We start from the raw sequence: 16,217 nt of genomic DNA on the forward strand, positions 1-16,217 counted from the left end.
TGTATATAAAACTCCCATTGTCATCAGATAACATTGTAGTTTCTGTTGGGAGTGTGTAGTGTATATGGACTTTTCTGTAGCAGGACAGTTGCCATTAGTTTGACTTGCCGTTGTGGGTAAAGTTTAAAAAACTTTTTGTGTGGCAAGTTGCTGAAAGTGCGAGCAACTAAGTGAATAAGGGAAACAGCACACCAAGAGCCATACTGGACACAGCAAGCATCTGTTTATCACCTTAGCCAGTCAGTTTGAGAAACATTCAGCATGGCAATTGAGAAGGAAATGTCGGCCGGAATTCTCCAGCCATTTGCTGGCAGCGGGATTCTATGGTCCCGTCTGCAACGTACCCCCGCCCTCTGGTCTTCCAGCAGTACGGAATGACTTCAGTGAGATATCCCATTGACAAGCGGCGGGAAGAATCCTGCCACCAACGAATGACGCGCCACCTAGAAACAGGCAGCAAGAGAAACGGAAAATCCAGCCCTTCGATTAATGAGGGAGGATTCAATGTAAAATCATGTATACGAAGAGAAATAAACAGAAGGAAAGAAAAATTGGATTAAAAAGAATGAAAGACTAACATTTTCCACAGCTAATTTAATTACAGAAAATGTTACACTTTTCACAACTAATTTCATTTACAGACACTGTTGCAATCACAGCTGATATTATTGCTGAGCAAGCTAGCAAGTCTGTCTCAAAGTCATAGAGTCACAGTTTTACAGCACAAAAAGAGACCCTTTGGCCCATTGTGTCTTCACTGGCCATCAAACACCTATCTATTCTAACCCCCTTTTCCAGCACTTGGTCCATCACCTTGTATGCTATGGCATTTCAAGTGTTCATCACTTGATTATAAACCTTTATTGTGAAAAAGCGAAGGAAGAGCTACTGATATCAAAAGCATAGAACTCCAGTAATACCGTTGAAATTTCAAAACTTAAAAAGATTTGTTGAAAAAAAAACCTAAGCACATGAGGTAAAAGTTGCACAGTTAAAACAGCCTTACAGAACACCCCGTCTCCACCCCCCCAAAAAACATGCTTAGTCAAAAGTACACATTTAAACTACCATTTGGCAACAACCTCTTGTATATTCTAACCATAAAAATCTAATCCATATAAATATTACCCAAGTTAAGGAACTGTTGTCACTTTAATAAAGGTACCCTCACAACTTCTCAGACACTTCCACTCTGATGTGGAGCTCCAAAAGGAGATTGAGAAACAAACTGGTTCCTAAAACAAAGACTCTCCTGGCTGAACACTGGATGGCTGCATGCAAATCTAAACAACAACAGCTTCCCAGCATTCCACACAAAGGAGCCAGTCTTCAGAGCATTCCCGCACAGCAACCCAACTCAGCTGAACATCCGTTTCCTTAAATGTCTTTCTCCACTTTCATCTCAGCTGCTATTGTCCTTCATGATTTCTTTGAACTAAGTTTCTCCAAATATAAAAATCTTTTGTGTTTTCCATTTTGCCTCTACTTTCAGGTCAATAAAATTTACGAAAACTTTCCCTGTTTACTCTAGAACCCCTGTAAGATGAAAATATTCATTGTCACCTCTGAACTCCCTTTTGAAATTGAACAGCTGAGAAAACAATTTCCCCACTTAGCTCACAATGCAAATTTTAGATTGAACTATTAATTTGTAACTCAATCTCATCATAACCTCTCATTACAAATGCACAAACCAATAGGCGGCATGGAGGCACAAAGGTTAACACTGCTGCCTCACAGTGCCGAGGACCTGGGTTCGATCCTGGCCCTGGGTCACTATCCGTGTGGAGTTTGTACATTCTCCCAGTACCTGCGTGGGCCTCACCCTTACAACCCAAAGATGTGCAGGGATTGACCACATTAAATTGCCCTTTAATTGGAAAAAAAGAATTGGGTACTCTAAATTTATTTTAAAGAACAAATGCATAAACCTAACACCTTTAATCTTTCATCTCTTAGACCTCACAGACAACCTGTCTCTAGTAACCTTTCCCCTGTTTAATGAGCCTAGTCTCTCTCACACAAACACACACACATTTTTAAAATGATTTATGATGCAACGGTTCAACCACACTGATTTGCAGTTAGACAGAAATCTGCATCTATCTTTCATAATAACTTGGCAGTGTCCACAATAGATTTTGATGTTTTGAGAAATCTGGCTGACTGCCGGCTTTTCAATGAAGTCAATGTAGTCAATTTTACTCTATTGCAGTTCTTCCAGTCATGGCTCTACTTACCTCACTGAGCTGTCATCGAATAGAATGGAACTTCACTTATAGAAGAACGTTTAAAGCATTGTTGCAGTATAAAAACACAGCTAATGGCTTGCAGCTGCATTCCCTTCATAAGCTGCATTCGGAAACGTTAAATGGCCAAGTTACCCATTTCCAGCAACAATAACAACTTGCATTTATATAGCACCTTTGATATAGTGAATGTCCCAAGGACTGAAATCAGATAAAAATTAACCAAATGAGATAATGCCGTGGAGGCACTCTTTCCCTCCGCTATCAACCTTCGCCATGGCCGGTGCGGAGAAGAACCCCCCTGCGCATGCGCTGGGATGACGCCAGCACACGCTTGTGCTCCCGCGCATGTGCCAACTCGCGCCGGCCGGCGGAGGCCCTTCGGCGTCGGTTGGCGTGGCGCCAAGCCCTTCCACGCTGGCTGGCACGGCACCAAACACTCCGGCGCTGGCCTAGCCTCTGAAGGTGCAGAGGATTCCGCACCTTCGGGGCGGCCCGACGCCGGAGTAATTCACGCCACTCCTCGGCGCCGGAGTGGCCCGCCCTGCCGGTTCGCGGAGAATCCCGCCCAATAGTTTCAGTAATGGCTGAACACCTCAACCATTCCAGATTTTAAAAAAAATTATAATCATAATCTATTTTAATGTCACAACTAGGCTTACGTTAAAACTGTAATGAAATTACAAAGTTGAATCAATCAGTTGCCTTTGAAGGATTTGAACCTGTGTCCCCAGACCATTCTCTTGGGATCTGGATTGTAAGTCCGATGATAGTACTAATACACCACCATCTCCCTGTTTCCCTCCATCAATTCTGTCTAGCCTCCTCATGATTTTGAACATCGCTATTAAATCCCCTTTCAAATTTCTCTTCTCAAAGGAGGAGAGCACCTTCTTTCTTGTCCGCTTAGACCCTCTGAGCTGGGGGTGGTCAAGTGCCCTTCAGGAGAATGAGGCGGGATGTTGAGAATGACCTTCTCCTGTCTCATCTACATGCCTGCCTAGTGCCCAAGTCTGTTGTGGGTGCAACTATTATCAATGCACTATTCAAAGAAGAGCAAGGGCCCTCGCTCAGTGACCTGGCCAACATTCATCCCTCAATTAACAGCACTAAAACAGATTAGCTGCCCTATCTCTTCTCTGCGAGCAAATTGACTGCTTTCCGACAAAACAGCAGTGATTGCAATTCAAGAATAATCCATTGGCTGTGAAATGCTTTGGGATCCCCCAAAAACGCTATCGGCACTATAAACGCAATTCCTTCTTCTGTTCTTCGAAACGTTTTCTTTTGCTGGGGTTTCAGCCTTTCCACCCATGCCTCAGGCTTCAAGATCAAGCAACAGCTTCTGGTGCCTAACCCTTCATTTCAATGAGTTTATAACATAAAGAATCATCTTCTTTGTCAAATGCCAAATAATGTATTAAAGCCTTCGGCTAGGCTGCTTCATTCACATTGCCAGATTGTTGTTGGCACTAGCGCCCCATTCCTTTGTCGTGCTGCTTTGCTGTTTTTGTTTCGCTTGAGTTAGTGAAGCTGAAACCATATAAAGCTATTGAACAGTAAAGGCTCTTTGTTGCCGCTTGTCAGCAAAAAGTAATCATGAGGCTAACAATGTGTCGCAGCTGTGTTTATCCATCGTACCGGCTGTCAGTCACAACTTGTGTTATTGATGCAGGTTCCCTGAGCCCGATCCAAACCACACACTGGAGGAACGGGTCGTTCACTGGTACTTTGGCCAACTGGACAAAAACAGCAGCAACAACATCCACAAGAAGGAAATGAAGCCATTTAAGCGCTTCTTGAGGAAGAAAGCCAAGCCAAAGAAATGTGGACGGAAATTCACCGATTACTGCGACCTGAACGAGGACAAAACCATTTCACTGCACGAGTTGAAAGGATGTTTAGGAGTAAAAGAAGGAAGTAAGTAACTATTGTAATTGAAACGATTAATTAGCCAATGCAGGTTAGACAGAAACACTGCAACGGCGACAGAACCTTGAGATCCAGCACCTTTCAGTTTTGACAAAATTTAATTAACGTGGGTGAATTACATTTTAGTCAAGTTGAAGGCAGTATTCTATCCAAAATGAATTGCTATCTCAGCAGCCTGTGGCAATTCTCTCTCCTCTCCTCCATCAAAGCCACTGACACATTGCGTGCATTGATTTTCTGGTGTTTGCTGAATCTAAAGACACTTTTCAGCCAATAGTTACATATAGGGGCACAGTCCTTGTAGTATATTTAAGGCTGAGATAGATAGATTCTTGATCAGAAATGGAATCAAGGATTACGGGGAAAGTTCAGGAAAGTGGACATGAGGAATATTGGACTAGCCGCAATCCTATTGAATGGTGGGGAAGGCTCAAGGGGCCGAATGGCCTACTCCATATTTCTTAAGATATGTTTGAGCACTGTTGTTTCTTATGAAATTGTAAGAATATCTGTAACCATTCCACAATCCAGCAATGGTCTGTCTACGAATGTACTTGAAGCATCCAATACTCTTGAAAAGCAAGGTATTCTGGTAACTTTACGTGAACAACAACTCACACAACTAGAGAAGGACACATACACATACACACACTTTCAGTGCAAAACTCCCTTGCCTATTCAATTCAAAAAAAGTGGAGTCTGCCAAGCTTCTTGACTGGACACGTCTACAGTTTGGCGACAGACTTTGCCTCTTATAATAACTCACTGCATTGCAAGCTGATTCAATGATGTGTCTGTTAGTAGACTCAATGGCGTAAGGTCAATGGCCATTGCTACATCTGAGAGGATCTCCATTCAATAAAATGGAAGAACCCTGACATGCAAATAGGTCATTATTCCTTTGTGAGCCAAGCCGAGCCAAATCAGCGAACTCCTTTTCCAATAGTACTATTGGAGTACTTCAACCACACAGACTGCAGCTGCTCTCCGCCACCTTCTCATGGACAGGTAGTCATAGGCAATTAATGTTAGCCCTGCCAGTGACACCCCCAATCTTGCTCTGTGCTAAGGAACAGGCATTGGTTACGCTGAAGAGGCTTCAGAGAAAGAGTTCAGCAGCTGATAAGCGGTTTTATTCTGCCTCTAATTCTGCCATATTGCAAAACGTGGGAGGCACCTTGCTGCTCACAGACTTGGACCACTTCCTCCATCTACAGTGCATGAGGGAAGCAAAGTACATGTTCACATCTGTTTTCCATAGTTTGGTCTTCCTTGGCGAGGTCACTCAAGGCTGTAGCTTGAACGGTACCATTCTGCATCAAGCATTACTGACAAGGAACTCCTCCCGCTGTGCCTGCCATTGGTGTGGATTGGAACGATCTGCAGGTTGATACTCAACCCATTTGGCTGCAAAATAAACACCTTCCATGGCCATCAAGTGCTGGAGTGGGATGCGAACAGCAGAGACTTTATCCTTTGCTCGCTCCATAAAGCCTCCTTGATTGTACTTGACCTCAATCATTATTGGAAAGTGCTAATAGCAACAAGGATAGAAGTGCCATCCCTAATCTATGCATACAATACCCCCTCTATCTCTAACTCATGTTTGTTTTCCCTTTCATTGATAATTCCATTGCGGCATTTCTCCGTTCAATGTAGAGATGATCAAACTGATTTTAGATGGAGGATCTTTTGAATGCCTTGACTGAATCAGTCCCCACCACACTCCCAGGAAGCCAATCCCAGATGTTATCCATTGTGAAAACATTTCTCCTCATGTATCTATTGCTTCATTTTTCAAAACCATCCCAAGAGATCATTTGGGCAGGGTGTAAAATCACTTACACTCTTAATTATTTGACCTCTGTTCCAGGCAAGAGCTGTCCAGCTCCCAGCCTGAAATGCATTATAGAGGTTCATTACTCTCCAGGGGAAGGAGAGCCACCCATTAATGTCCAGTCTACTCCTCCTCCTGCATTGTTTAAACATATGTTCACGGGTCCTCCTTAATCTATAAAACTGGAATAATCGCTTAACAGGGACACTAGCTAACCCTATAATTATTTTAAATAGGCCAGATCTCAACAGTGACTATGATACTGGACAGAAACCCCAATATTTATTTTTAGTTTTGTAAGACTGTGATGAAAGGATACCTCGTTCCGGGAGTAATTTCACACAAAAGCCCCTGGTGCATTCCCTCAGGGCAGTGTAGTACCCCAGCACTGCTGGTGACACCTGGGCACCCTGGCACTGCCAGTGTGGCACTATGGCAGTGCCAACTGGGTACCCGCCTAACATTGCCAAGGTGCCGAGGTTGCACTGACAGCTGGCACTGTCAAGGTGCAAAGCTGGCATGTTTTGCATGGCGGTGATCGGGCGAGGGGGATGCCCTGCGCATGTGTGAGGAGGTGAGGGGGATGGATCTTGTTAGCATGGAGGAGCCCGGTGCGGGATCTTGTTAGCATGGAGGAGCCCGGAGGCGGATCTTGTTCGCATGGAGGAGTGCGGAGATGGATCTTGTTAGCATGGAGGAGCCCGGAGGCGGATCTTGTTAGCATGGAGGAGCCCGGAGATGGATCTTGTTAGCATGGAGGAGCCCGGAGATGGATCTTGTTAGCATGGAGGAGCCCGGAGATGGATCTTGTTAGCATGGAGGACCCCGGAGAGGGATCTTGTTGGCATGGAGGAGCCCGGAGATGGATCTTGTTAGCATGGAGGAGCCCGGAGATGGATCTTGTTCGCATGGAGGAGTGCGGAGATGGATCTTGTTAGCATGGAGGAGCCCGGAGGCGGATCTTGTTCGCATGGAGGAGCCCGGAGATGGATCTTGTTAGCATGGAGGACCCCGGAGAGGGATCTTGTTAGCATGGAGGAGCCCGGAGATGGATCTTGTTAGCATGGAGGAGCCCGGAGATGGATCTTGTTAGCATGGAGGAGCCCAGAGAGGGATCTTGTTAGCATGGAGGAGCCCGGAGAGGGATCTTGTTAGCATGGAGGAGCCCGGAGAGGGATCTTTTTAGCATGGAGGAGCCCGGAGAGGGATCTTGTTAGCATGGAGGACCCCGGTGCAGGATCTTGTTAGCATGGAGGAGCCCGGAGGCGGATCTTGTTCGCATGGAGGAGCCCGGAGAGGGATCTTGTTAGCATGGAGGAGCCCGGAGAGGGATCTTGTTAGCATGGAGGAGCCCGGAGAGGGATCTTGTTCGCATGGAGGAGCCCGGAGATGGATCTTGTTAGCATGGAGGAGCCCGGAGATGGATCTTGTTAGCATGGAGGACCCCGGAGAGGGATCTTGTTCGCATGGAGGAGCCCGGAGATGGATCTTGTTAGCATGGAGGAGCCAGGAGATGGATCTTGTTAGCATGGAGGAGCCCGGTGCGGGATCTTGTTAGCATGGAGGAGCCCGGAGAGGGATCTTGTTAGCATGGAGGAGCCCGGAGAGGGATCTTTTTAGCATGGAGGAGCCCGGAGAGGGATCTTGTTAGCATGGAGGAGCCCGGTGCGGGATCTTGTTAGCATGGAGGAGCCCGGAGGCGGATCTTGTTAGCATGGAGGAGCCCGGAGGCGGATCTTGTTAGCGTAGAGGAGCCCGGAGAGGGATCTTGTTCGCATGGAGGAGCCCGAGGAGGGATCTTGTTCGCATGGAGGAGCTCGGAGATGGATCTTGTTAGGTTTTAGGAGCCCGCAGTTGGATCTTGTTAGCATGGAGGAGCCCAGAGATGGATCTTGTTCGCATGGAGGAGCCCGGAGAGAGATCTTGTTCGCATGGAGGAGCCCGGAGATGGATCTTGTTCGAACGGAGGAGCCCGGAGAGGGATCTTGTTCGCATGGAGTAGCCCGGAGATGGATCTTGTTAGGTTTTAGGAGCCCGGTGCGGGATCTTGTTAGCATGGAGGAGCCCGGAGAGAGATCTTGTTTGCATGGAGGAGCCCGGAGAGGGATCTTGTTCGCATGGAGGAGCCCGGAGAGGGATCTTGTTCGCACGGAGGAGCCCGGAGAGAGATCTTGTTCGCATGGAGGAGCCCGGAGAGGGATCTTGTTCGCATGGAGGAGCCCGGAGATGGATCTTGTTCGCACGGAGGAGCCCGGAGAGGGATCTTGTTCGCATGGAGGAGCCCGGAGATGGATCTTGTTCGCACGGAGGAGCCCGGAGAGGGATCTTGTTCGCATGGAGGAGCCCGGAGAGGGATCTTGTTCGCATGGAGGAGCCCGGAGATGGATCTTGTTCGCATGGTGGAGCCCGGAGATGGATCTTGTTAGCATGGAGGAGCCCGGAGGAGGATCTTGTTCGCATGGGGGAGCCCGGAGAGGGACCTTGTTCGCATGGAGGAGCCCGGAGTTGGATCTTGTTAGCATGGAGGAGCCCGGAGAGGGATCTTGTTAGCATGGAGGAGCCCGGAGAGGGATCTTGTTAGCACGGAGGAGCCCGGAGATGGATCTTGTTCGCATGGGGGAGCCCGGAGAGGGATCTTGTTCGCATGGAGGAGCCCGGAGTTGGATCTTGTTAGCATGGAGGAGCCCGGAGGAGGATCTTGTTCGCACGGAGGAGCCCGGAGATGGATCTTGTTCGCATGGAGGAGCCCGGAGAGGGATCTTGTTAGCATGGAGGAGCCCGGAGAGGGATCTTGTTAGCATGGAGGAGCCCGGAGGCGGATCTTGTTCGCATGGAGGAGCCCGGAGAGGGATCTTGTTAGCATGGAGGAGCCTGGAGATGGATCTTGTTAGCACGGAAGAGCCCGGAGGCAGATCTTGTTCGCACCGAGGAGCCCGGAGGCGGATCTTGTTAGCATGGAGGAGCCCGGAGATGGATCTTGTTAGCATGGAGGAGCCCGGAGAGGGATCTTGTTAGCATGGAGGAGCCCGGAGATGGATCTTGTTAGCATGGAGGAGCCCGGAGAGGGATCTTGTTAGCATGGAGGAGCCCGGAGATGGATCTTGTTAGCATGGAGGAGCCCGGAGAGGGATCTTGTTAGCATGGAGGAGCCCGGAGATGGATCTTGTTCGCATGGAGGAGCCCGGAGAGGGATCTTGTTAGCATGGAGGAGCCCGGAGATGGATCTTGTTCGCATGGAGGAGCCCGGAGAGGGATCTTGTTAGCATGGAGGAGCCCGGAGATGGATCTTGTTCGCATGGAGGAGCCCGGAGATGGATCTTGTTAGCATGGAGGAGCCCGGAGAGGGATCTTGTTCGCATGGAGGAGCCCGGAGATGGATCTTGTTAGCATGGAGGAGCCCGGAGAGGGATCTTGTTCGCTTGGAGGAGCGCGGAGGCGGATCTTGTTAGCGTAGAGGAGCCCGGAGAGGGATCTTGTTAGCATGGAAGAGTGCGGAGATGGACCTTGTTAGCATGGAGGAGCCCGGAGGTGGATATTGTTAGCGTAGAGGAGCCCGGAGGCGGATCTTGTTAGCATGGAGGAGCCCGGAAGCGGATCTTGTTCGCATGGAGGAGCCCGGAGATGGATCTTGTTAGCGTAGAGGAGCCCGGAGAGGGATCTTGTTAGCATGGAGGAGCCCGGAGGCGGATCTTGTTAGCATGGAGGAGCCCGGAGAGGGATCTTGTTAGCATGGAGGAGCCCGGAGGCGGATCTTGTTAGCATGGAGGAGCCCGGAGAGGGATCTTGTTAGCATGGAGGAGTGCGGAGACGGATCTTGTTCGCATGGAGGAGCCCGGAGAGGGATCTTGTTCGCATGGGGGAGCCCGGAGATGGATCTTGTTAGCATGGAGGGACCCGGAATCCCCAAAGTCGGGTGTGTGGGTTAGTGACATTGCTGGGATTCTCAGACTTGAGAAGATCAAGTTCGCCCTGAGGGGATCAAAAAGGGGAGGCATGGGGAGTTGGGGAAGGTTGGTGGGGAATTGTTGTTGGGGTGTTGTTTATGTAAGGCATGTTGGCTGGGTTTTGTTGTTGTTGGTGCGTGGTTGCTTATTCTGTTAAAATTTATAACATAAATGCATCAAAAAAATGTTTTTAAAAAAACAAACAATTGTAGTTGCCAGGCAGTAAGGCAGATAGTGTAAATTGCAAGTTCTGAGAATATTGTTGTATTGCCCTCTCTGTTGTGATGTATAAATAAAGTTAGTTGAATAATAGCTGCTGCAGAGAGTCCACATGTTAATCTTTACTCAGTGTAATATATAAGAGAAAAGATGGTGATGTGGATGTGTTGGAATGAAATTTTCTTTTACGGAATTAAGCACTGAAGAACATTGGGGTACATTTTTGGAACTCCTAAAATTGTTTCTTCAGGAAGTTTGAAAGATTGTTCCATATGCACAAAGTATTCAGGTGAACACAATGATTCAGCATGATACACAATTGAAAAGTTGACTCTGAAGGCATATTGGGGGACAATGGGGGAAATTGAGGACTGGGGTAGTTACGAACAAATGTTCCACATTTGGCTGAAAGTTAAAGTAAATATTTTCCTCACCATGATGGACAAGATATTTGTGAAGTGGTGTCAGACCAGTGTTAGCTGTGAGACTATAACGCGATGGAACATTGTGAAATTAATGAAATATTGGATTCATATTATGGCATGACTAATTGAGTGTTATGTTCCGTCAAAGGAAGCAGCTGCCAAGTGAGGATGCCCTCTTCGTCAGGGTGGGCCACATATTCAAGCCTGCCATCCACCTGGGAAGTGGTGGCAGAGGCAGTCAATGCTGCCAGCCTCACCAGGAGGTGACAGCTTGAGGGGATGGAGGGGTGGGGGGTCACTGGTGAGGTCTCTGCCCTGAGAGAGGCAGAGAACTAGGGAGGGCTCCTAAGATCACAATGGTGAGCTTGAATATGTGGCCCACCCTGACGAAGAGGGCATCCTCACTTGGCAACTGCTTCCCCTTAATTGGGGCAGCACTTTTGAAGCTGTTTTTATGCATTCCAAAATTTCTCCCTATACGTCTCAGGAACAACTAAGGACGCACTGGGATAGCTTTCTTTACTACACATAATGTACAGATACCTCTTCCGACAATGATGCATATACCTCACTAGCTCTACCTATTAGTCCACTTTGTAAAAGTAATGTCCAAATTTCCCGCCCATCCCCAATAACCTTTCATCCCCTTTGTTGTGTTATGCTTCTTCGTGTAGCATTAGCTGCTTCATTGATGTATGCTTTGACAAAGGAAGGTCCAGACTTTGTAATGAGTTCAATATGTTTATTGAACTATTAACGCAGTTCTTAAACGAGTTTGACTTTCTTGCTAATCTAACTATAGTAATTCAGTCTAACTAAACCAGTCTGCTCTAAGCCACGTGCTGGGTGTGATGCTTCCGATCAACCCTGATGTACTCTCTAGTTGTGGGTCTGTGGAAAGAGAAAGAGCATGTGTTCCCTGTCCTTTTATATGGGTTGTGTAATGCCCCCTTGTAGTAATGCCACCTCTGGGTGTCCTGATTACCCATTGGTTGTGTCCTGGTGTAATGACCCATTGGCTGTATGTCTGTGTGTCATGACATCTCTGGTGCCCCCTCTAGTGGTTACTTAGGTGTAGTGTATTTACATTAACCCCTTGTGTATATACAGTGATACATATCACCACACCCTTCCTTATCAAGAATCATTCTACCTCTGCCTTCAAAATATTCAAATCTTCGCGCCCACAGTCTTTTGAGGAAGAGAACTCCAGAGACTCATAACGCTCTGAGCGAAAAACATTCTCCTCATCTCTGCCCTAAATGGGCGACCCCTTATTTTTAAACAGTGACCCCCTAGTTCTGGATTCTCCCACAAGAAGAAACATCCTCTCCACACCGACCCTGTCAATACCCCTCAGCATTTTGTTTGTTTCACTCAAGTCGCCTCTTACTCTTTTAAACTCCAGCGGATACAAGCCTCACCTGTCCAACCTTTCCTCACAGGACAACCCGCCCAATCCAGGCATTAGTCTTGTGAACATTCTCTGAATGGCTTCCAACACATTTGCATCCTTCTGAAAATAAGGTGACCAATATAGTACACAATACACCAGGTGTAGTCTCAGAAATGCTCTGTATAACTGAAGTATAACCTCTCTACATGTTTATTCAATTCCCCTTGCAATAAATGATATTCTATTAGCTTTCCTAATTACTTGTACCTGCATTCCAGCCTTTTGTGATTCCTGCACGTGAACACCTAGCTCTCTCTGTACCTTAGAGCTCTGCAATTTCGGCATTTAGATAATATGCTTTTTTTATTCTTCCTGCCAGAACGGGCAATTGCAAGTATTCCTAAACTATACTCCATTTGCCAGGTCTTTGCCCACTTACTTAACATATCTACATCCTGTTGTAGCCTCCTTTTGATATCTTACTAACCTACCTATCTTTGTGTCATCAGCAAAGTTAGCAGCCGTACCTTCGATCCCGTTGTCCAAGTCATTTATATAAATTGTAAAGAATTGAGGACCCAGCACTGATCTCCGTACACACCACTCGTTACATCTTGCCAACCATAAAAAGACCCATTTATGCCTACTCTCTGTTGTCAGCCAGCTAGCCAATCTTGTATCCATGCCAATGTGTGACCACCTACACCGTGCTTTCCAATTGACGTAGGAAGGTCAGGCGACATGCTGGCTGCCTAATGGCTGGAGTGTGGGGAAAGTCATGTGATGAATCCTCCAGGAATAGATTTAATCACAGTTGGCAACCCTACTTTAAAAATGGGAGCTTTTATAATGATTTGCCCCAGAAAACCATGATGTTTTCAGTTGCTTTTCTTATCAATTTTCTCATTGCCTTTTTTCTTGCTGGGCTTGGTTTCCATGGCTACTTGATTTCCCCCAGTATCTTGCCCAACTGACAGTTCTGCATGTGTGAACCAGGGTGGGGGGTGGCTGGGGGGTGGGGGTGGGGGGGGTGGGGGGGGGGAGGTATAGCAGGAGCCGTGGATGGTTTTCCCTCTGGCTAGCCGTTGGCCACACTCCATTCTGATCATCGATCTGAAAATGCTTACATTTCCCTGCCATTGTCATGGCAATTAAATTAACCTTTGACTATTTTGTCTTTACTTCACAGGTAGCAGTGCTGGTGGCCTCTCGAATGGAAGAAGACAAGGAGCGAACCCTTTCAGTAAGGCTTTGCTTTTCTCACTGCTTGCAGCTATCACTGACTGGGATCTGACTCCTAGGGTTGGGATGATTTGAAGGGTGCGGCTGGAGAATGGAGCAGTGTAGAATCCTCTAAATTAAAGCAAAAAAGGTTAATCCCCACCACCCGTCCTCTCCAGAAATGTAGCGTTTCAGGATTGCGTGGCACCTTGCTTAAATTCCTTTGCACTGCTGGAGACTAAGGCAAGATACTTTTTCCCCCTGAAGGCTGAAGAGGAAAAGATTTGGCTCAAGCTAGTTGTCTACAATACTTTGCAGTTAAGATGCATCACGTCGCACTGATATCATAGATCAGCAAATCCCTACAGTGCAGAAGGAGGCCATTTGGCCCATCGAGTCCGCACTGACCCTCTGAAAGAGTGGCCTTCCTCCCCCGGCCCTATCCCCATAACCCCACCTATCCTGCACACCCCTGGACACAAAGGGCCAATTTTAGCATGGCCAATCCACCTGACCTGCACATCTTTGAATTGTGGGAGGAAACTGGAGCATCCGGAGGAAACCCACACAGACATGGAGAGAACTTGCAAACTGCACAGACAGTCACCCAAGGCTGGAATCAAACCGGGTTCCCTGTCGCTGTGAGGCAGCAGTACTAACCACTATGTTACCAAATCTGTCGTAGTGGAAGAAAACATTTCAGATCACGTGACAGGAGGATAGAAATGGGAACAGTGAACAAGGGGTGGGGGAAAATGCACACAAAGGGGGAAGCAACCACATGATCAAAGTGCAACATGTTTAGAAACCTAGGAAAAGAAAGGTGATGAGATGCCGATTGAAAAATCAGGGTCCAATCGCAGAGAGGAAGGACAACCAATAAGAGGAGCAGTTGGACTAATGGTTCGTGGTGAGGACATTATTCTTTGTCCATTTGAACTATCAAATACACACACACTTCTAATATTCCAGATTTTAATTTTCTTTTTGATATTGGGCCGCTGTCCAATTTGCATTTACATAGCCTGTCTCAACTTTTGCGGACAGTGCATCGCTTTTTAAGTGTAGCTACTATACAAGGCAGCCGATTCGAATGGCCAGTTCATAGAGCCATAGAACCAGAGAATCCCTACTGTGCAGAAGGAGGACATTCAGCCCATCGAGTCAGCACCCACTCTCTGAAAGAGCACCCTACCCAGGCCCACTCTCCCGCCTTTACCCATAATCCCGTAACCCCATCTGCCCTGCATATCTTTGGACTGTGGGAGGAAACCGGGACACCCGGAGGAAACCCATGCAGACACAGGGAGAACGTGCAAACTTAATACGTATACAAGGCCGGAATTGATCCTGGGTCCTTGGCGCTGTGAGGCAGCATTGCGAACCACTGTGCCACCATCCTGCCAACTTCGCCTCATCATTTATCATGTTAAAGGCCCAAGTTTTGCGACTATTTCCTGAGCATATTTCAATACATCAGTGTTTTTGTAGAGGGAGAGAACCCAGAGTTTTGCACAGTACCTGTATTGCAGATGTCACCATATGGGTGAGTTACCCCAGCGTGCCATACTTTTCATGCATAATCAAATATCCAGAAGATCCAGTTCTGTACTGAAGCAACCTTTGAGTTAACCAGCCAACATGGATGGGATATTTTCACTGAACTGATGATAATCGCAAACAAAAGCTTTTCCATTGTTGCTGCAGTGACCACCCATCCACTCTGTACAGGTGTTTCCTGTTCCATTGTGTGTTACTTTCCATTTATCCACATTAAATAACATATGCTATTTCTTAACCCAGCTACTTAACTTGTCCAGATTCTTTTGAACACCATCAATGTCCCTTTCCAAAGGTCACCTCGCCACGTCGTTTGGTACCATCTGCTAATTTAATTCACGGCATGGAAATGTGTTATCATTGCTGAATCGATCGTTGCTGAATCGTTTGAGCGGTGGGGACACTGGATCGCACAGCATTCAGATATCATGACTTAGCCTCCTGTCCTACACACTACCTTCTATTGTCAACACAATTTGAAGTTCAGTCAGTTAATTTTCATTGGTTATGTATACACAACACCAATATACTTAGAAGGGGTTTAGTCAACAAAATGAGTTCCATCCTCAAAGAATTCTGATTGATTGGTGATACATGCCTTCTTGCTTATCACCAGGAATCTCTGCCATTCTTACCACCTGCCATTGGCATATGTTGGAAAGATTTGCAAGCTGGTACCCAAACTGTTTGACCGCGTTATGAACGCACCTTCCTTGGCCCTCAAGCCCTGGGACTCGAACCCGGAGCTTCGGGCTCAGAGGCAGGGACGCCACCTACTGTGTTGTGCCACCCTGGGCAGGTGCGTGATCAATTCCAGCCCCACATGCCCTGGAGTCACAACACAATTGAATTAAACAACAATTCTTATAAAAATTCCCGAAGTCTTTGGCCACTGGTTGCCCAATAATGACAGTCACCAGAATTGTATGTTGAAACGTAATTACTGTTTATTTATAACAAGTATAATGAAGAGATATGCAGTAAATACAATTGGACAACAACAAGCTAACCTCCAACCCCCAGCTGGCGACATCCCGGAGCATCAGTTTGGGGACGACACTGCCTTTCCATCACAGCTGTCTCCAACACCCTGCACCATCCCAGAGACACTCACCTCAGTTCGGCATTATCGTGAAGAGGCTCCTGGGACACTGTCTGATACACATCACACACGTGCAGCGGTATACCAGGTGTAGGTAGGAACCTCCAAAGGGGCGGACGGTCAGAGTCACAACAGGTGATGGCTGGGGGCTTCGACAGCATTGCCCGGTGGCTGGCTGACCTGAGCCAGTCCCAGAGGGAGGTGGCAGAGTCCCCAGAGGGAGGTGGCACAGTCCCCAGAGGGAGGTGGCCTTGAGCATTGAGACCTAGGTTGAGACAAGAGCGGGCCTCTAGGACTGGCAGCGCCAGGTTGCGGGGACCCCCCGGGAGTTC

The 16,217-nt window shown here is 47.4% G+C and overlaps 1 protein-coding gene across 2 annotated transcripts in view; it reads left to right on the top strand.

Annotated features, from left to right (window-relative positions):
- smoc1 (SPARC related modular calcium binding 1) overlaps window positions 1–16,217 on the top strand; it is a 341,176-nt gene that overhangs the window by 298,300 nt on the left and 26,659 nt on the right. For both annotated transcript variants that reach the window (XM_072485788.1, XM_072485799.1), the window contains exons 11-12: window positions 3,925–4,169; window positions 13,192–13,245. In XM_072485788.1, coding sequence (XP_072341889.1) covers window positions 3,925–4,169; window positions 13,192–13,245 — 299 coding nt within the window. The remainder of the gene's footprint in view (window positions 1–3,924; window positions 4,170–13,191; window positions 13,246–16,217) is intronic.

The sequence above is a fragment of the Scyliorhinus torazame genome, chromosome 2 (assembly GCF_047496885.1).
Source record: "Scyliorhinus torazame isolate Kashiwa2021f chromosome 2, sScyTor2.1, whole genome shotgun sequence".
In the NCBI taxonomy this organism is placed as follows: Eukaryota; Metazoa; Chordata; class Chondrichthyes; order Carcharhiniformes; family Scyliorhinidae; genus Scyliorhinus; species Scyliorhinus torazame.